General features: G+C 50.8%; 1 protein-coding gene across 1 annotated transcript in view; it reads left to right on the top strand.

Annotated features, from left to right (window-relative positions):
• The window catches only part of Nacc2 (NACC family member 2), a 70510-nt gene that overhangs the window by 23517 nt on the left and 20638 nt on the right, over positions 1-26355 (top strand). Inside the window, 1 exon segment of the mRNA XM_038336485.2 lies at positions 12330-13270. Coding sequence (XP_038192413.1) covers positions 12391-13270 — 880 coding nt within the window. The 5' untranslated portion in view covers positions 12330-12390.

The raw sequence follows: 26355 nt of genomic DNA, 5'->3' as shown, positions 1-26355 counted from the left end.
TTGACTGTTGTTTTTTTTTAAAATATTTACTTACTTATCTATCTATCTATCTATCTATCTATCTATCTATCTATCTATCTATTGTGTATACAGTATTCTGTCTGTGCGTATGCCTGCAAGCCAGAAGAGGGCAGCAGACCCCATTACAGATGACTGTGAGCCACCATGTGGTTGCGGGGAATTGAACTCAGACCCTTGGAAGAGCAGGCAATGCTCTTAGCCGCTGAGCCCATCTCTCCAGCCCCATTGACTGTTGTAACCAATGCTTCTAGGAGTCTGCTTTGTAGACTTTTGTGTAGATAATGTGCATTCTCTTGCAAACACTCCTAGAAGTGGAATTTCTAGGTCATGCAGAAATACAGATTAACTTTTGGAAGAGTTTGCAGCTTATTTTCCAAAGCGGTGGCAGCGGTTCACATCCCACCGTTGTCCCCACCACTGGCTATCCCCGGTGTCTTTCTCTTTGTTTTTGGTGCTGGGAATGGAGGAAGCTGGTGCAGGTTAAACCCATGTTTCTGCCGCCCTACCCATCTACCTCTGCAGCTCCTCACTGTGGTTTTCCCTTCAGTGTCCTTGACCGGCTAATGATACTGTGTTTATTGTATTGGGACATGTGTGCCTATTCTTTGGCGAAAGTCTCTTAGATGCTTTGTATATTTTATATATATTCTAGTATAAGCCACATCATAAATATTATTAGCAGGTATTCCTTAATAGATTCTCCTTACTTGTGTGTTGGTGGTGGGAGGTAAGTTAGTGTGTCCACATACGTGTATACAGGTATGTGTATGTGCTGGCTACAGGTTCTATATCTCGTGTCTCCCCTCAGGCACACTCTATCATTTTTTTGAGACAGTGTCTCTCATTGACCCTAGGGATCTGATTTGGCTATACCGGCTGGCCAGAAAGCCCCTGGGATCCACCTGTCTCCATGCCTCCAAGTGCTAGGTTACAGGCACATGGTACAGTGACCTAACTTTTTATGATCCACACAGGTCCTCATGCCTATACAAAAAGCACTTTAGCCATCTTCCCCGGCCCTTGCTTAGATATTTGATGCTTTGAGTTGATGCTTGTCTGTGGTGTGAGATAGCGGTCTGCCCTCATCCTCACATGTGTGCTCATCCCGTGTTCCAGAGCTGCAGTTTGGAAAGTTCTTTTCTCCTTTGAAAGGTCTTAGCATCTTTATTAAATCAGCTGGCCGTGCGCACATGAAGTCATTTAAAGACTCTTTTAGTCCATTAATCTACACCTGCTTTTTATCAGTATCGCACAGCCTAAACTACCACAGTTTAGAGTAGCAGAATGTGTTGTTTGTTTTGAGATAGAGTATCAACAGCTCTGGCTGTCCTGGAACTCACTGTGTAGCCCAGGCTGACCTCCAGACTCACCTACCTCTGCTTCCCTAGTGCTGGGGTTAAAGGCGTGTACTACCACGCCCAGGCATAAGATAGTAGATTTTAAAAACAGTTTACCCGGTCTGTGAGCCTGAGAGGGCCCAGCCCTGTCTTGCTTTGAGGCCGTCTCCTGCAGTCCACACCTGCCTTTGGTAACTCAAGATGACCTTGAATTCTGACCCACCCGCCTCTGCCTCCCTTGTGCTGGGATTAGAGGTGTGCAGCACCACACCTTGTTCCCTTTTGAAGTTCTTAGTCTTGGTAATAAAATAATTTTAAATTTCAAAAGCTGAGCACAGAGGGCACGCAACTTTAATCCTGGAATGTGGGTGACAGAGGCAGGCGGATCTCTGAATTTGATGCCAGCCTGGGCTACGGAGTGAGTTCCGGGACAGCCAGGGCTCCAGAGAGAAACCCTGTCTACACACACATACACACACACACACACACACACACCCCACACAAAGTATTAAAATGGACTAAGGGAAGACTTTATTTGAGAGAAAAACAACAGAGGCAGGCAAGGTTTAATGTTGGCAGCTGCCTGAGTGAGATAGAAGGAGAAAGTCAGGAAGTTAGGGTCTGGGATAGCTGCAGGTTCAGCAATGGAGCTTGGGGCTTTATGAGGGGAGTAGGTGGTTATGTCTCCCCAAGGAAGACAGGTAAGCAGCAAGCCAGAGAGACTTTCCCTGGACCAGGGAAATTTTCCTTGTCTCTGCTGGTGACCTGAGGTTATGGGTTTGTGGGGCCTGGTCTGCCCCAATGTTTTAGATAGCCTTTTTTTTTTTTTTAGTTTGTTAGCACCTGGGATTGATGTTACATGGTTCTGGTTCCGTTGTTGCATTTTTGCTTGTCCTAAGCCCAGCAGACCCATTTTATCATCAGAGGAGACTGCCTGGACCCAGGGGTACAGGTGTGGTGTGACTGCCGTGGTCAACTCCCAGACCTGTCCCTTCCTCCCCTTTTCCTGTCGAGGAGAATGTGTGTTTGACTCTGCCTCCAGCCAGAGTGTACCCCTTATGGCCACAGTGAGAAGGGCTGTCTAGCCTTACCTCTTATAACCATGGTAAAGGGTATAATACCAATGTTGTTCTGTCTTGCCCTAATTTGAACTTTTAGACCTGGTAGGGCTGGACATTTGGTGACAGAACGGGGTCCTTGGCAGGCATCCATCGTGGTGAAGGAAGGAGTTCCCTGTGTGTGGAGGCCGTCAGACTTGAACCTAATTCTTGCTTTTTGTTTTTGGCACTTAACCCAAGCTGTCCTGGAACTCACTGTGTAGACCAGGCTGGCCTCAAACTCACAAAGATCCACGGGTTTCTGTTCCCTGAGTGCTGGGATTAAAGGCACACAGCACCACACCCAGCTTGGGACCACACAGCCCAGGTCTATTCACAACCCATCAGATGCTTGTCCCAGTAGCCTGTGCTGTTCCTGGTGTCAGCTCACACTCACTCAGGCTCTGTACCCCAGTTTCTGTACAATCTGGAGGTGTCAGCTCGATCCTGCGAGAGCCGCATGAATTGGCCAGTGAGGGCCTCATCACAGCCTTTCCCCAGGGCTTTGGTTGTTTACTAGAGTAGGATGTGGCTGGGAGGGGGGTGTTTCCTGAACCTCATTAGCAGGGGTGGACAGGTGGTGAGTCTTGGGGCCAAGAGAGACACCTCACTTTCTGGAAAGAGTGGCTGCAGCTGCTGCTGCTGCTAGCCTTTGGAATCCCCCGTCTGAGGACTCCTGTGAGCTGGGCGCTTAGGTTTTTCATATCAGCAATTACCTTTTATGGCCTGATGTATAAGAGTCTGGGCACTGGATGTTTTCTAGTCCCCAGCCCTCCTTACGGAACTCAGTGGGTGCTACGCACAAGTTCAGCAGGCGAGTTTCCCAGTTAAGACTCCGCTGTGGAACATGAGCAGGCTCTGTGCAGCCTTAATTTGCCCCCCAGGATTCCTGCTGCATTATCCATATTTCCTTTAATTTGTGGGATTTCTAGTAAATGGGCTTAAAAATAGTTCTGGGCCTACTGCCAGGGCAGATGCGGGCGGCAGTCGCCTCACCAACAGTGAGCAGGGTAACTCTTGTGTCTTTGGGCCTGTGCCTCCCACAGGTCCTCCAAGTTGGCCTTCCCAGTACAGGCCTAGAGGGAGAGGAGGGTCAGCGTCCCAGTCCTGGGTAGTAAGTCAGGTTGAGTCTTGACTGAGGACCCTAAGTCAAGCTGGGGAAGTGTGAAACACACACGCACGCACGCACGCACGCAGGCATGCACGCACGCACGCACGCAGGCATGCACGCACACCCTGGACCCCCTGCACAGAGGCCTACCTTCCTGGCTGAGAACCACTTCCATTTGATTGTGTTGGTGGCTGGGACTGCTGACCCCTGGTGTTTTGCTGAAAGACAGATGTTTCTTATTCGTTGTCTACCAGGTTCCCGCAAACCTCTACACTAATGTCTCTAAGCTACACCCAAATGACAAATAAGGTCAGGGAGCACTTGAACTGTGTGCTTGGGTCTGGCTACCAAGCCTGATACCTGTAGGCCACTCTCTACTCTTAGTTTTGCTGAGATACTAAGCTTTCGTACAGGGCCCTGTTCCCTAGTCCTCTGGCACAGACGTGGCATGTCCTTCTTGAGACTGCCTGCCGGGACTGGTGTCTAGGACTAAAAAGAGCGGCTGTTGCCCTCATCCAGCCCCTGGCCTCTCACTTGGCGCTTTTGGCCTTGTGTTCCCTAGCTGGTGGCCAGACGTGCCCTCAGCATGTCTTCTGTTCTCAGCACAGGGAGTTGGCCCTTGTCTGGGCCCTTGGTCCCACCTGATCATCCTGGGAAGAGCAAAGTACTACGAACGGTCCCTTTTCTGATGTATTGGTCCAGGGTCCCTTGGGGTACCCTTGATGGGGTTCCAGCAATACCACTGCCCTGAGATTCTAGGATCTGTTTAAATGCCACCCTCAGGCTAGTGCCATATGCGGTAGTATGGGTTCCCAGGTTGGCCCTCACTTACTGGCTTCTGCCCCCACCTCTGGCCCAGAACTTTTTATCCTGTGGGTCTCCATGTTCTTCTCCCTAAAGGTGGGGGAGTTGTACCTTATCTGCCTGTGCAGGGCTGGAACTTTCAAGGGACCGTGCTGTCATTTGGGGTGGGGACTCTTCATTGGCTTATTTAGTATTACCGTCAAGTTTCCTGGCCCTTAGGTCAGGAATGGCCCCAAGAAGGGAAGCATCTGATTCTTTCAAGATCAACTCCCAGACAAGGCTGTCGGAAGCTCTGGCAGGTGTGTGCAGCCAGGTGTGTGGTGTTCAGGGCCCATGGCAGCCCCAAGAGCTTTCCTTCTGTCTGGTGTCTGCTGTTCTCAATGAAAGTGGGGTCTGGGTATCTGTTGTGGTTAGAGACTGTACTGGGCCAGGTAGGTGAGGAAATGGAAGGATGCCCGTGGTCCTATTTTGGGGACACACCCAGGTGTGACTGACTCCCCCCAAGGTCATTCTTGGGTCCTTTGGGCCTCTGTCACTAGCAGCTACCTTGGGCGTGGAGCTGGGGGCTTCTGGTTTGTGTCCTCCCAGCTGATTTAGTGTTCTGTGTGTCTCTGATTTACATTAGCTTTTTAAGCATAATTAGAAATGCAGGGGATCTTTGTGTCTTACCTCGCCTCTGACTATTTATGGCATGATATGCAGATGAGGAGATCTATGAATATTAAAAATGGGGTGTGCTGGGAAGTGGCTGTCTGTACTGATTGGGTGACCCACAGCCCAGCAGGCGTCTGTGCCACCCCCTGATCCAGGTGACCCTCCCCTAATGCCTTGGTGGGGAGGGTCAAGGTCACAGGCTGCTATGGGACCTCTGGCACGCCCACTAGTGAAAGGGGTGGGCAGAGACAGCTGCCCCTGCTGTCGGCTGTGGAATACCCCTGGTGGGCCAGGAACAGGGAGTCTGCTTCTCAGGGAGGGCCAAGGGGGCAGGTGCATGCTGAGCTGGCACTGGCTTTTTAAGTTATTAAACTGTGCCCGAGGGAGACACTCTTCAAGCTTACATTATTTAAATTACAAATACGAGTAGGGAAGATTGTCGGCTCTTCTCAAAACACTGCTTAATTCTTTGGAAACCTTCTGGAACCAGCCTGTGGCTCAGGAGAATTTTGCAGTCGACCTGCAGGGCTGGGAAGCCAGGGGTCAGATACAATGGGAAGGGTGTTGGGCTTGTGTGGGGGCATTCCTGGTGCACCGCACCCCCATCTCCTAGTGATTTACCTATTCTGCAAGACATGCATTATTTCTCTTACTCCACCCGCTATCAAGTCAAAGCCCCAGTGCTTAGATCAGTGCTCTCTACCTTCCTAATGCCACGGCCCTTTAATACACAAGCCACCACTCGTGTCATGGTGACTCCTAACCGTCAAATGATCACATTGCTAATTCATATCTATAATTCTGCTACTGTTATAAATCGTGACGTAAATATCTGATATGCGGGATATCTGATATGCAACTCCTTGGTTGCAACCTACAGGTTGAGAACCGCTGACTTAGGAGGACACAGACTGATGGGGCAGGTGAATATGCCTTAGACTAGCTGTGGACATTAGAAGGTGCTATCTGCTTGTGCTGTTCCTGCGCATGTAAGGTTCTACTGTGCCATACTGCCCATAAGGCCCAGTGCTGTCAGATGCAAGACTGACCATCGTTAGGAGTAGCAAGTCTGTCATTGTGATCCTTGGGTGTAGGTGGTTGCAGCTCAAATTCCCCCCCCCCCCCCACACACACATACACACACGTTGGTTTTGTCCTTGCTAAGGACTGCAAAAGAGCAGCAAGGGGGAAAAGATTGGCTTGCCTCCCTTTTCCTTCTTGGGGGGGGGGGGGGGGGGGGAAGGAGGAAGGGAGGGAGAAGAAGAGAAAGGGAAGAAAAAAGCTTCCAGGCAAACATTGGGTTGTGCAGTTTAAACAGGCTTTTATGGCCTAGGCCTGTGGTCTGGGGTGGAGGCTGCTCATGACTTGTTGAAGGAAAGAGGCTCACTAAAGGGGTTTATGTGGCTCCTCCCTGTTTCTCCAAGGGGAGCTATCATATGTTGGGGAACTGCCTCCTCTTCTGTGACCCAGAGCTGGGGAGATCCCTGTGCCTCTTCCCTTTCCCCAAGGATGGAGGCTGAGATATATTCTCCTCTAGTGACAGAACTCTGGGGCCCTTATGCAGTGGTAGCTCTGGTACCCAGAATCCAGTCAGTTGAGCAGGACCAGACCTCACCTCCTTGCTCTTGTCATTTAACCCACGACTCCTATGACCCTGGATATCAAAAGTAGGAAGCCAGGGACTTTGATAATCAGATGTCCAGGACTCAGGCTCTGGACCTGGGGTTCCCTGGTCTGTAATCCCAGTCTTCTCCCTTGGAACATCTAGAGGGGTTCAGATGGGCAAGCAAGCAGCATATGCAGTTAGCATGAGTATCATGGGAAGGGGCGTTGGCAGCCAAGACCGCGTTCTGCAGCCCTTGCTTCTACTTGCCCGGTGTGAGATGCTGAAGATTCCATTAGCAGCAAGGCCTGGGGCAGCCCAGCTCTGCCTGATGGCATTTTAAAAGTTTAATGCAAACCTCAGGGCCAACCTGGTGCCTCACCCGGCTCTTGGAGACCTGAACACTCCCAGCAGCCAGGACCCTGGGAGGGTTAGCCCAGAGCTCTGGTGCCCCCCCCCTCACTATTCCCTGGTGATGGTATGCCTAGTCAGCTGTTGGGAAGGAAGCAGACTCCCTTCCGTAGCAGAAAGGGGTTCTTTGCTGTCTTCACTGAGCTCATGCCAGGCTGTGTTCCTGGAGCCCCACATGCTCCTGCCTATGTCCTCTGGTAGCCTCCATCTGCAGTCCCTCCTGGGGTTGATATCAGCCTTGCACAAACCTTCTGGTGCTTCTGACCTGACTGGGATGGCGAGACTGCCTGGGGTGGGGTTTCCTTGCGATACCTTCTTCCTTCCTTGGCAACTGTGTGGTGGTACCTGTGTGTTTGTTGAGGTCTAGAACTTCTTATTAAATTGACAAAATTAAATCCTGCAAAATAATTTAATTTCTCTCTCCTTCCTTCCCTTGCTGGTAGTCATCATGCAGACACACCAAGCTCCATCTTTCCCAGTGCTGTGCCACTGTCTAGCAAGTTCCTAGAGTCCTTGGTGGGATGGAGGGGTTTCTGCTGGATTCTAGCCAGGACCTCCAGGCCCTGGAGCTGACACTGAAGGTTGGCCTGTGCTTATTGGTGAGCTTGTCCTGTCCCTGGAGAGATCCTTGGAGTGGTTTTTGTGCCTGCCAGATGTTTTGTGCCTTTGCTTCCCAGAGGCGTGGTTCTGAGATCTGGGTATACCTGGAGTGCTGCGTTGATGAAATCTGTGTTCTCCTTGGACGTGAATGAATCTCCTCTGCTTGGGAACTGAACTCTGGTGATACACTGCCTGGCCCCTGTGTGTGAGTGTATCTGGATGTAGTTCTAGAACCTTCACCTCTGCCCCTAATACCCCCCTCATCAGTTTGCTTTCCACATCTACCTGTTGGTTTTGGTGCTTTCAAGGACCCTAGTCTCCCTTGGGGAATTATCTACAAAGACCTCACCCATCTCCTATTCTGGAGATTTCTGGGAACTCCCAAGAGCCTCTGCTCTGTGGGGCAAGGTACCAAAGGTGAGACTAGCAGTAGTGTTGTATTTGGCTTTGGGATGTTTTCATGGGTCTCCCAAAGTGGGGTCCGCCCTGACGGTGGTTATGTAGAGATCACTTCTAAGACACTGATGGAGTGAGCAAAAGAAAAGACTGCCAATTTACTGCTTGACGCTAGAAATTTCCATAAGCAAATGGATATAGCAGAGCTCACCATAGAAAGCCCCGCTGGTCAAGGAGGGAAACAGGGAAACTGAGTTCCAGAAGAGTCCAGAGGTTACAGAGCACAGCTGGATGCCACTACATAGGGTGAGTGTAGAGGGAGGAGGCCTTGTTGCTGGAGTCAGGCTCTGGCCTTCCCACCAAGCCGCCCTTTGGCCCACTTAGGGGCAAAGCTCCCTCGTCCTCTAGGTGCAGCCTGGGGTCAGCCCTGGCGAGTCTTACTTTTCACGGTTCTGGAGCGTAAGCCAAGCCTTTATTTGATTCTTTTCTCCTAAAGTTCAGCTTTGTTTTCGCCCCAGCCAAGGCTTCTAAGAAAGCAACCTAAAACCAGCCCCGGTCTGGTTCTCGCAGGCTGGGTGCAGGCATCAGCCTTGCCAGCACAGGTGACCTGAGGACAAGGTAGCAAATGAGCCAGTTGTCCTCAGTCCCTGGGGACCAGGTTGGCCTCATCACCTTCTGGGAGAATAATGACCCCCTTTCTGTGTGAGCCGGACTGGCCCAGGTCCTGGGCACCAGCCCCTGAGGTATGGACAGAAATGCCTCACCTGCTCAGGTCAAAGTGAATTGTAGACATCGTCAGTCTACACAGTAGCGGGCCCACGCTGCGGGCTTTCTCTCATACCGTGCTCAGTAACTTCCCCAGAGTCCACCCTGACCCCCAGTACACAGCTGACACCTGAGACTGCAGGTCATAGGAAATGGCTGATGCTGGCAGGACATAGAATTTCAGCTTGGCCCACAAGCCAGGCAGGGCCCATTCTTTTGGAAGGGGCTGATCCCAGGAGCTTTACTGTGTCCTCTGATTCTTTGTACCTGGTTACTGATCAGCTTAGCCCTGGGTATTGGGACCCTACTGGAGCTAGGTAATATGTAGCTTTGCTGGCTTCTGTCCCCCTGGCAAGGATTCAGGAGAGCCTCTGGTTGGTTGGGGTTGCCTGTGGTGGGTGCTGAAGCCCTTTTGTCTTCTGTGCTATGTCCCTGAGTAGCACAATCCCTCTCTAGTCAGTCAGGCCCAGCAGCCAGCCAGTGGCCCATACAGCCCTGAGCACACCTAGTCCTGCCCGAGACAGACTTATAAGCCTACTTGTTAGGTTTCCTAAGTAGGAAAATGGAGGGTCTGTTCTGGGTAGGGTATGGCCCAGAGGTGACCCTGTAAAACCCTAGATCTCCTGGCCTTGAAACAGCCCTTCAGCCGGCCTGAACACTAGTTAATAGCTTCCAAGTCCCAGTGAGCCTCACGGCCATCCCGAGGGTCCTACTTCCTTTAGGAGGCAAAGAAGATTTGGAGAAAGGCTTGGAGGGCTTTGCAGGCTGAGCTGCTAGCAGCTTCCACACCTGGATTTCCTCCCATCTCTGTTCAACGGCTTTTTGTCTGGAGCCCACAGTGTGTATATAGGGAGGTGCCAGATGGCTCTTTTTTTGTTCTCTTGGTGCTTTGGAGGGTACACTGGGAATGAGGGACCATCAATGCTGCCACCTCCTTCTAGCCTGTGTCACCTTGATAGCACTGCTAAGTAGACATCACCATTGCTACTTTGACCCTGTTCAGCTTTGCAGGTGCAATATTTTTTTTTCTTCTGGAAGCACATTAGTGACAGGTGAGGGAAATTGATGTAGGCTATGTCTGTAGCTCTCCCCAAGGCCCTTGCAGTGAAGCAAATGGTGTAAGCCTCTAGGAGATGCCTACCCTTTGCACAAGCAGAGCGTGGCTGCGCCTTCCTAGAAAAAGACCTCATAAAGGGCAGAGAGACACCTTAGACAGGCTGCATAGCTAGTCTTCATCTCCAAGATGTGTTTCAGGGAGACCAGAGAGCAGGCAGGCTTCAGCTCTGCAGGGGTCTGCCTGTCCACGGAGTTGTTCCTTTCTTAAAGAATCACTCAGGGATAAGAAGATGGGGGTGGGCAGGGGGCAAAGTTCTGGACCCACAGGGCCTACTGTGGCCCATCAGGGTACCCGGGTACATGGCTCTGAGGCCCTGAGGAGAAGTGGGGGAGATAGCTTCAGGGTCCTGCCCCTTCCCAGTCTGTGCCTCTTTAGGAGACCCCTCTGGCATCCTCTTTCCTGCTTCTCCCTTTCATGGCTGAGCTTGAACCCCTTCCCCACATTGGTTCTGCCATCCATCCTTCCTCACTCCCTAGCCCCCCTGCCCTGCCTCCTGCCCAGCTTCTTGCTACCCAGGAAGAGTTAAGCTAGATGCTCTCTGCCAGCTCTGCAGACTGTTTGGAATAGTTTAAATGCTTTGACACTGGGTCTGTACAGGATGGCAGAGAGGCAGTTTACTGGGTAATTCATATGCAAAACTGCACTATAAATTTCCAAGCTGTCTCAGTTGCCGTGGCACCACGAAGCATTTCTCCACGTACAGTACAGTATTTCTGCCATCTTTGTTTGCATTGCAGTGAGTCATCAAAAGTCTGTCTTGCACCAACACCCGGAGCCGTGCATTCCTCTGGCACCAACGCGCCACTGTTTTTAAAGCTGGGGCTGGGAGCTGGCATTTACTTCAGCTCCCAAATCAAAGGCGGCTATTCATTCCCGAGAGCTGCCTGGATGTTCGTCTGCATCCGGCTGCTTCATTGAGATGCTGTGCGCTGCCCGGGAGAGCCGGCCTGGGTGCAGCTGAGCTGCGGCCGCCGAGCCCAGCGCCCAGCTCTCTGCCACCCCCACCCCTCCTGCAGGGCTCCTCACACCCTCCCCACCTCAGGGTTCCTTGCTGCATTCCCCGAGCAGCTGGCGGGCCGGCGTGCGGGAGCCTGCTGCCAGGCTGAGCGGGCAGTGTCTGCTGCCGGCCACAGCCGCTAAAGGTAGGTCTTTCCTCTCCGGCTGATGCCTGCGGGCCAGCTCAGCAACTTCTCTGCAGCGGGGGCACTGCGGGACGCCCCGGCGCTGCGCCCACCTGCCCAACTCCTGGCGCAGGGTGGCTCCGCCCTCCTCTCCAGCCACCCAGCGCCTCTGCGGCCGCCCGCACTTTCCTCCGCGGGACACAGCGGCCCTTTGTGCGGCTCTGCAGAGTTGGGCCAGGGCCTGCGCCTTCTCCGGCCACCCCCACCCGCCATCGGCAGTGTCCTGTGCTGAAAAACAGTGGCAGCCTGCCCCCACCCCTTCCCCCTGGCGGGTTTAGTCCTGAGACCCTTCTAGTTACCTGGGCTGGGACCAAGCCAGCAGGGATTGGCCAGTTTTGGAAGTGGGGCGGAGGGAGGGCGCACAGGCGCGAGGCTGCTCTGCGACAAGCGCCAACTCCTTTTGCATCCCTGAGGGCGCTCAGGACCTGGGTCCGGGTTTGGGGAGCCGGAGAGCCACCAGGAAGCACAGAGTGCACCATAGCCCTTCCACCCGGCAGATAAGAGGTCTGTCCCCAAGGGAAGAGTGGAGAAAGCCCACAGAGTTCTCCCAGCCTTAGTCTACCTTCCTAATGCTCCTCGTCTCTCCTTGTCCGTCAGAGGAAGCTTGAAGCTGAGCAAGGGATGTGGGAGGAGGGCAGCTGCTCTGCAGTTCCTCAGAGTGCCCTCCGCAGGCTGCTCAGCCGGCAAAGAGAGAAAACAAACCTGAAACTAAAGCCCTCTCTGCTCTGGGACATTCTTCCCAAGGAAGGCTGTGCAGTGAGGGGCTTCTTGGCTCAGAGGGAACTTTTTCCCTCTAGAGAGGAGTCCCTGAGATCAGTCTTGGGCTTCATCCTGTTCTTACCCCTCCCATCACAACCAGTAGGTGACTTGTCTGTCTAGTTCATGCCTGTCTTGTTCTCTGGAGGCTTCAGGCCTCTGTCCCATATCCTCTGCAGAGACGGGCGAACGAAGCCCTTCCCTCAGAGTTGTTGGGAGCAGTCCATGGGTGCTGAGGATGGGGTAGAGACAGAGGTGCCTGTGTAGGGACTCAGGATCTCTGTCCTGCTTCCAAGCCAGGATCTGGATTCTGAGCAGCTCGCCCCCAAGCCCTTGGTGTGTGTGTGAGGGCTCTAGCTAGGGAGAGTGCCTGAGCAGGGCACTGTCCTCTGCCTTGTCAGAGGCTGGGAGCTGGTTACTAGATGGGATGGGGGCTTCTGGCAGTTCATTGACCACAGTGTCCCCTCACCCCACAGATGTGCCTCACCCAGTCTGCCCCACGCCGAGTCTGAAGCCCACCCAACCCCGGCACCCGCCATGTCTCAGATGCTGCACATCGAGATCCCCAACTTCGGGAACACAGTGCTTGGCTGTCTGAATGAGCAGCGCCTACTGGGCCTCTACTGTGATGTGTCCATCGTGGTCAAGGGCCAGTCCTTCAAGGCCCACCGTGCCGTCCTGGCCGCCAGCAGCCTCTATTTCCGAGACCTCTTCAGTGGTAATAGCAAGAGTGCTTTTGAGCTGCCAGGCACTGTGCCGCCTGCTTGCTTCCAGCAGATTCTGTCCTTCTGCTACACGGGCAAGCTCACCATGGCGGCCAGTGAGCAGCTCGTGGTCATGTACACAGCAGGCTTCCTACAGATCCAGCACATCGTAGAGCGGGGCACAGACCTCATGTTCAAGGTGAGCTCACCCCACTGTGACTCGCAGACCGCCATGATCGAGGATGCCAGCTCAGAGCCCCAGAGTCCCTGCAACCAGCTGCAACCGGCCACTGCTGCCTATGTCACATCCCCTTCCGTGCCCATCCCACTTCTGACCCGTGTGAAGCATGAAGCCATGGAGATGCCGCCTGCCACTGGCCCGGGCCTGGCTTCTAAGCGCCCACTGGAGACGGGCCCTCGAGATGGTGTGGCAGTAGCTACAGGTGCTGCAGGGACTCCTGGCACAGCCCCTCTAAAGCTGCCTCGAGTCTCCTACTATGGTGTGCCAAGCCTGGCCACTCTCATCCCCAACATCCAGCAGGTACCCTATCCCCAGGGGGAGCGGACCAGTCCTGGGGCCAGCAGCCTACCCACCACTGACAGCCCCACCTCCTACCACAACGAGGAGGATGAGGAGGATGATGAGGCCTATGATACCATGGTGGAGGAGCAGTACGGCCAGATGTACATTAAGGCTACAGGAAACTATGCAGGTAACGCATGGCAGGGCCTGGCAGACAGCCTACAGAGGGCATGTTACGTAGCGGGCCTGTATGATGCTGGCAGCTGGGTGTAGAATCGCTGTGCTGTAGGCAAGGGGTGTGGGTGGGAGAGTTAGGCAGGAGGTGATGTGATGGACACTAGTCTGCCAGAGTTGTAGCATAGTGAGTGTGCAGAGAGTTTCTGCCTGGCATCGAACAAGTGAAGGAACTGAAGGTCTCTGGCCCAGGAGTCCCCTTGGGGTTTAATGAGTCTTGCATTTTTGTATAAGTGCTTCAGAACTGGGCTTTGGCCTTCCTGGATCTGCATAGATAACTTCTGTTTCCTTTTTCATGGTGAGGACTGTAGCTGGTTTTCTCCTGATAGCAAGATACATGCTAGCCACTAGTCAGAGTGGGCAGGCCCACTCCAGGGAATCCACCAGTGTGTGGGGTCTTCCACCCCTGCTGACCACTGGTTAGGAGGCCAGGGAAGGACCAAAAGACCTTTGGTTCCTGGACCCCAAGGCTTGGCGGTTTCTGTAGTGTAGGAGTTGTTACTATAGTCTTTTTTCCACACCACACTGATGGCTGAACACAACTCTGCAGGGGGTCTGCTCACTGGGATTCCATGGAGCGAGGAAAGGGTCCGATTTCACTTGTCCCTCAGGACCATTCTTGTACAGCCCCTGCCTCCTGGGGTAACTTTGGCTGTGGAGTTTTGGGAGAGTGGGAACAGAGCAAAATATATCCAGTATCCCATGTGTTGAACTTGCTGTTTGATGCTTGACTAGTCAGACTCCTTAACCTTGCCTGCACAGGGACAGTTGCTTCAACAGGTTTTCTGAGGAGCCAGCTGAACAGTGTGGCCTTGGAAGGTTCTGCAGAGTGGAACACAGCTCTCTTGGTTCACAGGCAGTTCTCAGTTTTAGGGGCTATGGGGCAGAGATCTCACCAAGGCTGTTCTGTGAGGCTTGGGTATCAGGAGGGAATCCTGCCTGACCCATTTTGTGGTGATGGGGTGTACGGGAAAACAGGCTTTGGGGCCGGCCCTGCTCTGTTGGCCCCTGTGCACAGTCTAGGTTTCCTTGTGTCTTTCTCCTCAGCAGGCCCGTAAGTGGGGCAGAGAAGGGGGTGTGCGATTTCTTGGTTAAAATCTAGGTTATTGGTGGTGACGTTGCTACCCTGGGCGTGCTTGGGAAGCGAGCCATGGGATGAGCAGGTAGGGAAGACCTCGCCCTGACTGACCATGGAGCTGCAGGCTCCCTGGGTCTGGCCTTGTCTGGGGATAGACTTGTGCCCACCACCTGGGGGCTGGTCGCCCGGTGCTCCTTGCTCAGGCAAGACGCAGAAGTCTGAGCTACTGTGCTCCTACGAAGAGTCTTTTTGGCTTCAGTTTCCCAAGGGAGGGGCTGGCCAGTGCTACGCAGGGACCCACAGTCTGCTGTCCACTGTGTGTCCTGTGTGTAATGACTGCTAGGACCCCCCTTGCCACCCTTTTCTTTAGGAACCGTTCTCACTGTGCCTTGCTGTACAACTCAAAACAGCACCTCTAAAACCAAGCATGATGATCCACCCCGTAATTCTAGCACTAGGAGGTGGAGGGAGGAGGTTCAGAACGTCAAGGTTATTGGCTACATAGGGAGTTTGAGGCCAGCCTGGACTACATTAGGCCCTGTCTTAACCGCCTCCCTAAATAATGCGGCACCCTCGTAACTCAGCCCCACTGTGCCTTGAGCCACTTTTGTCCCCTCCCTCTGACTCCTGTTCTGATCTTAGTTGTCTGGCATTGCTGTTAGAAGCAAGGCCACTGAGAAGCTCTGGCAGGACAGAGCTCCACCCTCCCAGGCATGACTGTCTCAGTTTACACAGCAGGATACCCGTCTCTGCTTCCTGCCCACCCCCACTTATCTCAGCCTACAGAGGGTAGCCCTTCTGGTGCCCTAGACTTTCATAGCAGGTCAGCGGACAGAGGAACTTGCTCCCGGCCCTGCTGTGCTGGCAATGGGCACTTGGGATAGACACGTAGTCACAGAGAGAGAACGAGAGGACAGGCAGAAGATGTCCAATGTCACTCCCTTTGGGCTGTGGGTAATTCCTCTCCAGGAGTAAAGCACACACAGTTGTACACTCTTGGAGCCATACTCCCCAAGCTAGAGAGATTGTCAGGTGTCTGCCTCTAGTGCGGCAGTAGCCAGCGCTTCAAGAGCAGGAGACTGATGCTCTAGTCCTGGATCCCACATAGCCAAGGATACAGACAGAGCATATAGCCCAAGCCTCTCTCCCTACCCCCCCCTTCTTCCTTCCCCGGCACAAGAAGCTTATCTGAGCTCTCAGGGCTCTGGGCTGGGTTGTGTTGTCTACATGCAGACACTGAGCCCAAGAGTGAGAGGCTGCCTTAGTCACAGCCGCAGACCCAGCGGGGCAGTGTGGGATCTGGTCTGGGGAGACCAAAGGGACCTGGCTGTGCTCAGGTTTTACTCACAGGGCCTTCTGTTCATCTTCTGGGGTAAATCTGTGCTGCATCCCCCTACCCCATAGCGGTATAGAAACAGGCATGCTACTGCTTCACTTTCTGGGAACCATAGTAGTTACTGAGCTGTGACTCAGGTCAAGGTCATACCGACTTAAGGAGGTTCCTGTGATAGGGCAGGATGAAGGTTAGGGTAGTTAGACCAAGAGAGCACGGCAGTGGCCAACACCAGCAGGCCTCCTTGTCCTGCCCCATGGGAAAGCCTGACCCAGGCCACCGAGCTCCCCATGCTGTGCCTTCCCTCAACCCTTTAGTAGGCACTGATGGCAAGGCCAACTCCTCTGTACTCTGGAAAATCTCAGATGTTGCTGCCAGCTGCTGCTCTCTAGAAGTCTGAGACAAAGCCCTACAGATGCGTTCATGCCATCTTCCTGCCGAGGGCACCTACTACTGGCTTCTGCCCATTCTCCTGACTGTTCTTTGAGGCAGAAGCGTTGGTGTACATGTCTGTGGGTCACCATATGAGGGCTGCGTAAAGTTAGGGGGAGTTGTGGCTGCTCACCCGCTGTCTCCACTATCCGCGCTGCTTGGCATGGATGGCCACTGTTGGGACTTGCCCAGCACATAGTGACATGATTACCCTGACTCTGCTTACCAAGAGAAACCCACACTTGGGGTTTGAAAGGGGAGCGATGGCAGATTGCTATCATAGAACTGGCTGGACCACACAGGCCTGCACAGAGCCAGTGTGCTGAGGAGGGCGCCTGTCTTGCTTACCACAGCCCCATTTTCCTAGCATGATATACAGTTTACTGAAAGACTCTCCTGAATGGCTCAGGGGCATGGTGCCTCTTAGAGAGTGTTCCACCCAAGAAAAGAGGGGCGCTGCATTAGGGTGCTGTCTGCAGATGCCCCACTGATCACTCGTGGCCTGGACAGGGACATGTAGTCTGAGCCCAGTTTGGCCCGTAGAGGGACCCAACAGGGGTGCTTTTATCACTGGTTTGACAGGATGGGGCCCAAGAAGGAAAGTTAGCATAGGTAGGGAGGGGTGCTGCTGGCTGCTGCAGGAGGATCTGCTTCCCATTTAAAGAACAATACCTTGCAGTTGGGGCTAAGTAAAGGCAGTGCTGGCCCAAATGACTGTCCCAGCAAGATGGCTCCCCTGAGGTTCTTTGGACACCTATTGTGCCTCCTCGGTTGGTCTAACCTTGGCTGTAGCGGGGTTCTTCCCCATAGCCTCCTTTCTTGAATCCTTGAATCCTGAGATTTCCACTTTAGGCAGTTATTCCATTTTGTTGAGATAGGGTCTTACTATGTAGCCCTGGCTGGCCTTTGTCTCCTGCCTCAGCCTCCCAAGTATTGGGATTATAACTATAAACTTCCACATCACCTTAAGCCAATTTTTATTATTTTCTTCCTGATTTATTTTTTTAAAATTATGTGTATCTGTGTGGTTATGTGCACATTAGCATGAAAAGCCAGAGGCATCCAATCACCATGGAGCTACAGTTACAGGCTGTAGTGAATGACCTCAGATGGGTTTTGGTCTGAATTTGAGTTCTCTGCAAGAGCATGTGCACCCTTAACCTTTGAGCATCTCTCCAGCCAGTTAAGCCAGTTTTGAGGCGTGGCTTCCCTATAGTAACACATGCATTTGAATTCGGTGCTGGCACTATGTCTCCTCTGGAATATCTGCCCCTCTGCAGGTGTCCCTGGTGTCCCTGGGTGTCCTCTTGACTTTCTTGGTAAGTTGTTGTCCTACATGTGGGTGGTCTGCGCTGTGCTTGGCCCTCATCAGTATGGTGTCGGTTTTTGTCCTGTGTCCCTGTCGCTCTTTCTGCCTCCTTTTTATTTTTAGATTTCTTTTGTGTGTATGAATGTTGTACTTGTGTGTCTGCGTGTCTACCGGTGCATGCCTGGTACCCAAAGAAGTCAGAAGACAGCATTGGATGCCCTGGAAGTGGAGTTAAGGATGGTTGTGAGCCACCGTGTGGGTGCTGGGAGTTGAATCTAGATCTTCAGCAAGAGCAGCCAGTGCTCTTAACCACAGGAGCCAATTCTCAAGCCCTTTATCCAGTTTTCTTTAAAGGGTGTGTAAGAGTTCCTGCTCTAATTTGCAAACAAGTTCTTTGTCAAATATATGTATAAAAAGATTTTCTAGCCGGGCAGTGGCAGCACACACCTTTAATCCCAGCACTTGGGAGGCACAGGCAGGCAGATGTTTGTGAGTTTGAGGCCAGCCTGATCTACAGAACAAATTCCAGGACAGTCAGAGCTACGTGGAGAAACCCTCTCTCGAAAAACCAAAAGAAAAAAAAAGTGTGAGCTATTATGTCCGACAAGACCAGTTTATTCATATTTTTATGGCCAACTAACAATTTTATTTTATTTTTGTTTTTTGGGATGGTCTTCAGTGTATCCAAGGTTGGCCTTGACTTTGCTGCAGTCTTGGTTCAGAATTGCAAGCCTGAGTCTGGCTTACTAAGACTTTGTCTGCCTAAGCCAGATCGGTATGCATGTGCTCTCCCCGTTCCCATCCCTGGGTCCCTTTTGTGTGAGATGTGAGGTAAGTGGAGAACTTGTTTTTCCATATGGATGTTGGAATTGTACTGAATTCACACCTTCGAGAAGGCCTGTTCTGGAGTTCTGTTTCTGCCAAATTCCCCGCTGGCTGAGTAACCTTAGCTTTAAATAAGTTCCCCACGTTGGGTGTGAAGCAAAGCCCTTTGTGTTTTCTATTCAAAACTATTTTGCTATCCTAGTCTTTATCGGTGTCTGTAGAGCAGAGTGGGCAGGACAACCTCTGTGCAATATGGCACTTCTGATCTCCAAGCCTCCTGCACCCCGTCGTGCCTCCCACTGTGGCTTCTGGTCACCAGCCATTCATACACATAGCAGTTTTACTGAGGTAGAGCCTGTGGGCCGTGGCCATCACTCCTGAAATTATTGCAGCTCAGTGGTTTTGGGTCATTCCCAATCGTGCAGCCGTCACCGCAGTCAATTTTAGAACGTGGATCTCTTTAGAAAACTCCATACCAGCTGGGCAGTGGTGGAGCACACCTTTAGTCCCAGCACTCGGGAGGCAGAGGCAGGCGGATCTCTGTGAGTTCTGTGAGACTGGACTACTAGAGCTAGTTCCAGGACAGGCCCCAAAGCTACAGAGAAACCCTGTAACAATCATCTTACTTCCCCACACTCCGCCAGTCAATGTATTGATGTTGGTCTGGGCCTCAGACCCACAGCATTCTAGTGTCAAGACTTTACTGACCAGCTTCCCGCGTTTGATATCAAGAGCTATTAGTACAAAAGGACAGATAGCTACTTCTTTTTTTTCTCTCTTGCAAAGTAAGATTCCACCCTAACGATGTACCATGCTTTCCCTGAAGGTTGATAATGAATTTGTGGATGTTTATTGTTAGTTCACAGAAGCTTTGAGCAAGACTTGCTGGTGTTCTCCTGTGGTTGGCTACCAACCTAAGGAGGGTTTAATTCGCTGTTTTGTGAGTTACCCTGCCCGTCTTTGTAGAAACAAAGCCAGTCTTGTATGTTGGTCTTGCACCTACCACCTTGCGCTCCAAGTCCCAGGCAGTCCAGAGGTTCCCTGGAATGTCACATCCCCCTGCTTGCTCTTTTGGGACAGCATTTCGCTGCCTCTTTTCCAACCTTAACGATCTTTTCACTTGTGTCTCCACCCTAGATTGGGTGGTGAGAGTATAGGTCTCAGGGACAAAACCTTCCCCTTTGCCCCAGCGGGACTAGCTGAGGGTACACAAAGTAGCCTTGCCTCCTTCCTGTGGTGGGGAGTCTTCCCAAGCTGTCCTCATGCTGACCCATCCTTGCCTTCTTGGAACTAACTGCCTTATTGTAACATGATACAACCACACAGTCCTAGGCTCGGTTGGCTAGCTTTTCTAGAGAAAGTTCATATGTGTCCATGAAAGCTGCTGACCTGTGTTCTCTTTTGTGTTTTTGTCTATTTGTCTATTTGATTGTCTGAGGCGGGGGCCTCATGGCCCTGCCTGATCCAAGCTGGCCTCGTACTCACGAAGTGCTAGTTTAAGTCCTGTGTCACCTGGCCTCATTCAGAAGCTGGGAAATGCTGGTTTTATGCTTTTCTCCACTGCCATTTTAAAATTTGTTTCTTTAATTATTTTTATTTTTTGAGACAGGATCCCATTTTGTATTCTGACTGTCCTGGATCCTCCCTATCTAGACCAGGTTGGCCTTGAAATCACAAAGCTCTCCTGCCCCTGCTTCCCAAGTGCTGGAATTAAGGGCATGGATCACACTTTACCCAGCTACTTTTTTTCTAAGATTTACTTTATTTTTTATATTTTTATTTCTTTTTTGAGACAGGGTTTCTCTACGTAAAAGCCCTGGCTGTCCTGGAACTGTCTTTGTAGACCAGAACAGCCTTGAACTCACAGAGATCTACCTGTCTATGCCTCCCAAATGCTAGGATTAAAATGTGTGCCACCACCACCACCCGGCAATTTATTTTTAGCTGTGTGTGTGTGTGTGTGTGTGTGTGTGTGTGTGTGTGTGTGTGTGTACTTGAGTGTAGAGGGCCTTTGGAGGTCAGAGGTGTTTTATCTCCTGGAGTTACAGGTAGCTGTGGTCCTATAAGTGATGTGGATGCTGGGAACTAGACTCGGATATTCTAAAGGAACAAGAGGCACTCTTTCTTTTTTAATATAGTTATTTATTTTTATTTTATTAGTGTATTTTGCTGCATGTATGTTTGTGTGAGGATGTCAGATCTTGGAGTTATAAACAGTTGTGAGCTGCAGTGTGGATGCTAGGACTCGAACCTAGGTCCTTTGGAAGAACTGTTAGTGCTCTTAACCACTGAGCTATCTCTCCAGCCCCACAAATAAGCACTCCTCAACTGCTGTTATTATTACTATTTTTTTTGAGAGAGAGAGAGAGAGAGAGAGAGAGCGCGAGTGCATATAAGTTTGACACTTTCTGCTCAAAGTGTGGGTAGGATTGTGTCACTGGTGAGCCCGCTTGAGCCTGGTGTTTGTTGCTCTTAATTGTGGGAAGGCTTTAAATTCCCAATTTATTTTAATTGCCAGTGTATTACCAATTACAATTTCCTTTAATTACCAATATTACTTTAGATATAGAATCATTCAAATTTCCCCTTTCATCTTGTTCCTGTCATGCTAATTTGTGTATTTCATGGAATTTATCCATCTCTAAAGTCTAATTTGGTGTTAATAGATCCACTCCAGCCTTCCCCTCCCTCATTTCTTCTCCCTCCTCCCTCTTCCCTTTGGGCACCCAAGGCCTCACTCATATTAAGCGTGTGCTCCGCCACTGGGCTTACACACCTGTGCTCCAGTTGTCTTAATTAATAGCATACTGTTGGCTCATCTCCCTCTTTTAACTCATCCAGTGGAAGCACACTTCTCATGGATGGTGGATGGCTGGGTGTACATTTTTAGTTTAATCCTGTCTGACACCCTGCCTTGCGCAGTCGGAAGTGTTGGGTTCAGCCCGCCATCATGCTGCTGCTGTTTGCTCTCGTTTCTCCTCCCTGAACATTCCCTGGCATCCCTTTCCTGTCCGCTCTTGGCTCCAGCTGCTTCTGCAGCTCTGAGCTGGCATTTGTGTCTTGCCTTGTGCTCCGCCGCCCCCCCCCACCTCTTGCACTGCTCACCTCCCCGTCTTCTCCCCACATCGTCCCGTTAGTGCCACCACTGTGGTCACACAGCCTTTCCGTTCTCTGAGCAATGAGTCTTGAAATAGGTTATTTTTACCTTAAGTGGCTGGTTATGATTTATCCTTCCCCTGTTTAGTAACTTTTGGCATTCGTATGAATAAAGCTACTCTCTGAGGCCAAGCAGGTAGATACCAGGAGTCCTGGGAGCCCGTCTGCAGTGGAGTCTCACAGTGGAGATCAGGCCGATATCCTTTCTGGTCCAGCTCTCTTGGCCCCTCAAAGACAGCTCTTTCCTTTCATCTCTTGGCAACCACAAGCCTGTTGTGGGTCATATAAATGGTAACCCTAAGCAACCCGTACCTTTAGAGCATCACACAGTTGAGGTTCAGTTAAGTGGCGTGTGTTAGTGGTTCAGCGTGTGCCCTTAGAACCATACCTGTTTGAGGTCTGATCACATGTGTCTGTTGAAGGTTTGCTCTTTTTATGCCTAAGCAAGTCTCCTTTCGTCACAGTGAGTCCTCAGTTCGTGTGTCTGCCGCTCCTTAAATGGCATTAGGATTTTGTGGTAACCGGAATGGGTGAGTGGACACAGCTTTGTGTTTGCCCGGTGTTCCCTCCTGTCCTGTCCTCATCCTTGGGAAAGATTAGCGTTTCTGTCTGTTGTTACCTTCTTTCTGCTGGAGGATTGATCTTTTGTTCTTTTTAGCCAGTGATGAGTTCTGAAAATTTTGAAATTATCTTTAGATTACCTGTATGGTGCCAACATACTTGTAGTCCTTGGTAGGAGGATATCTGAGTTCAAGGCCAGTCTGACCTATTTAGTGAGTTCCAGAATAGCCAGGGCTAGGTAGAGAGACCTGTCTCAAAATAAGCAAATAATGAAAATTGTACCTCACTGAGGTCTGATTTGTATACAGTCTTTAAAAGTGTTTTCTGTGTAGTTTGTCAGTGCCTTGGTTTTCGAAGGCTGTTTTTGCTGGCGGTGATAGCCAAGGTTGGCCAGACCTGGTTTTGGTTTTCTTGTCTTGTACAGAAGTGTGGTCGCTCTTAGCCATTCTGCTCTGCTTGTCTTTCCAGGCTACATTCTGCATCTCCCCTGCCCTCCAGATACAGCTGTGATGGTCCCGCAAGCCCTGTGTGCTCATTTATTAACTATTTAGATTTTTTTTCCTTCTCTAGCCTTTAGGTAAGATTAGTTACTCATGCCCATGAGTCTTCCTTTCTACAGCTCCATCTTATCCTCTGGAATACCTCCCTCTTGTTTCTAGTGCACTGGTCATGCTTAGCCTAAGTAGTTCAACCCACGTCTGCAAATGTCAGCATCTTGCCACTCCTGGCTTAGCTCTCATTGGTGGATTTCTCTCCTTTCTGTGGTTCTCCACATCATTTTTTGTTGTTTTTGTTTTGTTTTTGAGACAGGGTTTCACTGTGTAGCTCTGACTGTCCTTGAACTTACTCTGTAAAACAGGTTGGCCTGAACTCAGAGATTCACCTGCTTCTGCCTCCCAAGGGCTGGGATTAAAGGCGTGCACCACTACCACTGGCTACAACTTTGCAATTTTAAGTGGATGCTAGACTTTGTAGGGCGTCTGTGACATGCTGAGTCTCTTCAGTGGTGTCACATCTCCAGCAGTCAAGCATAGTCGGGGAAGTGGATATTAAATATTTTGTCCCATTTTTTTGTTGTTATTGTTGAGATAGACGTTCACTCCAGGTTGGCCTAGAACTCACTATGTAGCTCAGGCTATAAAATAGTGAGCTTGAGGCCAGTCTTCCTGTTCCAGCCTTTCGAATGCTACATAACAGGCATGAGCCACTGTGCCCAACTTGTCCCTTTGTTTTCTTTCTCCCCCTGTGGAGAGAAACCTGAGTCTGCTTGCGCTCTCTCTCTCTCTCTCTCTCTCTCTCTCTCTCTCTAGATGGGTCTCACCATGTAGCTCTGACTGTCCTGGAATTTGCTATGTAGACCAGGCTAGCCTCTAATTCACAGAGACCTGCTTGCTTCTACTGGCATGGAAGGCATGCACCACCATGTTTTGCTAACCTAGCATCTTTTGTCAGACATTTCTTGTGCATATGTTCATTGATTGGTTGGTTGGTTGGTTTCTGATGGGGTCTCTTGTAGCTCAGGTTGGCCTCAAACTTCCTATACAGGCAAGGATGCCCTTGAACTCCCGATCCTCCTGCCTTTACCCCCTAAGCGCTTGGGATTTCAGGCATGTGCTACCATTCCCAGCCTTTCAGACATGTGCTCTTCAATTCCCCCCCCTCTCTCCTTGCCTTCCTTTCCCCTTTCTCCCTCTTTTGTCTTCTTTGTTTCTAGTATTGGGAACTCAGGGTCTCACACATGCTAATAAGCAAGCACTTTCCCATTGAGCTGCACCCTCAAAATGTAATTTTGATATAAAGTTAGTTAAAATTTCAAAATCAACCGCAGCTTTTATGTACTGTTTGAAGAACCTTTCCACCTTAATATGATACCCTCTTAATTTGAAGTTATTTTAAACTTGCCTAAAAGTTGTAAGATGAGGTCAGAGCTGCATCCTTATGCCCTTTGCATGGTTGCAGCCCCCGTTTGTCATGTGTGTCCCTTCGTTCTTCTCACTACACGTGTAGTTTTTCCAAAGCATTCTGCGTGAGCACACCCGTCGAGCTTTCTGTCCTCCGCTCTGTGGTCTGGTCTAGGATCTGCAGGGGCGGCCCCCCCCCCCCCCCCCCCCCCCCAAGGCATCAGCATCACCAGGTTATCACGTCAGTCCGGGCTGGCTTCACAGTCTGTCTACCAGGCACCATCCTCCAGGGTGGGCTGGGACTCTGCAGTTCCACAGAGTCTTGCTGTTCAGCCTTCACATCTGTCCTGGTGAGTAGGGGGTTCGAACACCAGTTTAACTATTGACCTTTTGACACTGCCTAGGGTAGTTTTGAGAAGGGCTATGCCAGGTGAAGCCAGTGTCCCTGCTTGAGGACACAACAGGTCTCCCATATCTAGACAGCCTCCCTTTTTGTGGTGGTTCTGGGCACGGGTTGCTTTTCATTGTTGCAGGAGTGACTGCTAACACCACAACGCCTAAATTTATAGCCAGCAGCCTACATGGTAGAGTTTCCTTCCCACTGACATTGCCTGCTGATTATTCTCTTCCTTCATCTGTTGCTATGATTCATAATATACATTTCTATTGTGTGTGGGGGGTGGTTCGAGACAGGGTTTCCCTGTGTAGTCCTGGCTGGAACTCTCCGTAGAGCAGGCTGGCCTGGCAGATCAGCTTGTCTCAGCCTTCAGAATCAGTGATAGGACTAAAGGCAGGAACTACCATGCTTGGCTGCTTACCATACTTTTTAAAAGCATTTTCTTACTACTTTATTCAGCAAGAATATTCCAGGTTCATTTTACCCCTCCTGATAGTTATCTCAGAATTACTTGTTTTTAGCGTTCAGTGGGGACCAGTTTCCCTTTCTTCCTCCCGTCTTCTCTGTTTCTCTGTTCTTTTCCTCTCTCTCCATTCCCTCTCCTTTTCCTCCCCTCTTTTCTTCTTATAACTCTTTGGTTTTTCGAGACAGGGTTTCTCTGTAGCTTTGGAGCCTGTCCTGGAACTCACTCTGTAGACCAGGCTGGCCTCAAACTCACAGAGATCTGCCTGCCTCTACCTCCTGAGTGCTGGGATTAAAGGCGTGCGCCCCCCCTCCCCCCCACTTCTCGTAACTCTTAAGTAGTGTGCCTGCTGAGCCATGCTCAAGGGATATCTAGAAATGAAGATGAAGATCTTGGGGCTGGGTTTGTTCATTACTGTTGAGCTTGCTCAATAATAGTGTTTTGTTTGTTTGTCTGTCCGTCCGTCCGTCCGTCCGTCTGTCTCCCCTTTTAGCACTCAGACCAGCCTGGGAATATGGTGAGACCCTAGGGCAGGGGTGGGAGATGAACAACGAACTCATGAATTGGAGCTGTTTCCAAAGCCTTCTGTCTGTCACATCCTCCTAATGACGGGGTTTCCTCTCTCCTAGAACTCACTATGTAGACCAGGCTGTCCTCAAACGTACAGAAATCCTCCTGCCTCGACCTCTTGAGTGCTGGGATTTAAAGGCCACTAAGCCTGGCCGCTAAGTTACCTCTTAAAGGTGCATTCCTGTTTGCGTGTGGCCTGGCCCTGGGTTCTGGGTTCATACTTTCCCTGTCACTTACTATTGAGAGGGACATTTTACACACCGCCCCATGCCATTGTCCCCTCGCTAGTGCCTGGTAAGGTCTGTGAACTGTAGGGACTCAGTTCAGGCTTCTTGTTCCCTTCACTCTTGACCTTGGCCTGACCTTGGCCTCATTTTCAAGTACTGTTATATCAAGGTGCCAGCTGCCTCTCACAAGGGCAGCCTGGACTCTAGATCGCATGGACTCCTTCCATCCAGCTGTGGCCATCCGCTGTCCCAGTTTTCCTCAGAGTGCTGCGCAATCCTCCATTACATTTATTCCTGGAAATCCATTTCTTGTTTTGATTACATGATGTTTAAGCTTCTCTGTAGTTGTGTGTTGTTCTTGATAATATATAGAAACAAATTGGATGACACATTTTCTGATTTACTCTGTTGGTTTACCTGCAGTGTCTTTTGGGTTGTCTGTATATAATCATGTCCTCTGCTAAGCCTGACTCATTCCTGCCTGCCCCCCTTTCCTTCCTCTCCCTCCAATCCAGGGCCTCAGGATTGTAGGCAAGAACTCCACCAGTAAGCCACACACAAATTTACTTGTTTACGTATTTATTTACTTTCTTTTAATCTTTTTAAAGACAAGTATTTAGTATGTATCCCAGGCTAGCCTTGAACTTTTGATCCTTCTGCCCCAACCTCCCAACTCTGGTAATTACAGATATATGGTACCACATTTAGCTTGCTCTTTTCCTTATCGTTTCTTTTTCCTCCTTTTTAACCCCTTTTTAACAGTGTAACCTTGAACTCACAGTGAAGCAG

The sequence above is a fragment of the Arvicola amphibius genome, chromosome 7 (genome assembly GCF_903992535.2).
Source record: "Arvicola amphibius chromosome 7, mArvAmp1.2, whole genome shotgun sequence".
In the NCBI taxonomy this organism is placed as follows: Eukaryota; Metazoa; Chordata; class Mammalia; order Rodentia; family Cricetidae; genus Arvicola; species Arvicola amphibius.
This window is presented reverse-complemented; position numbering and strand designations above follow the sequence as displayed.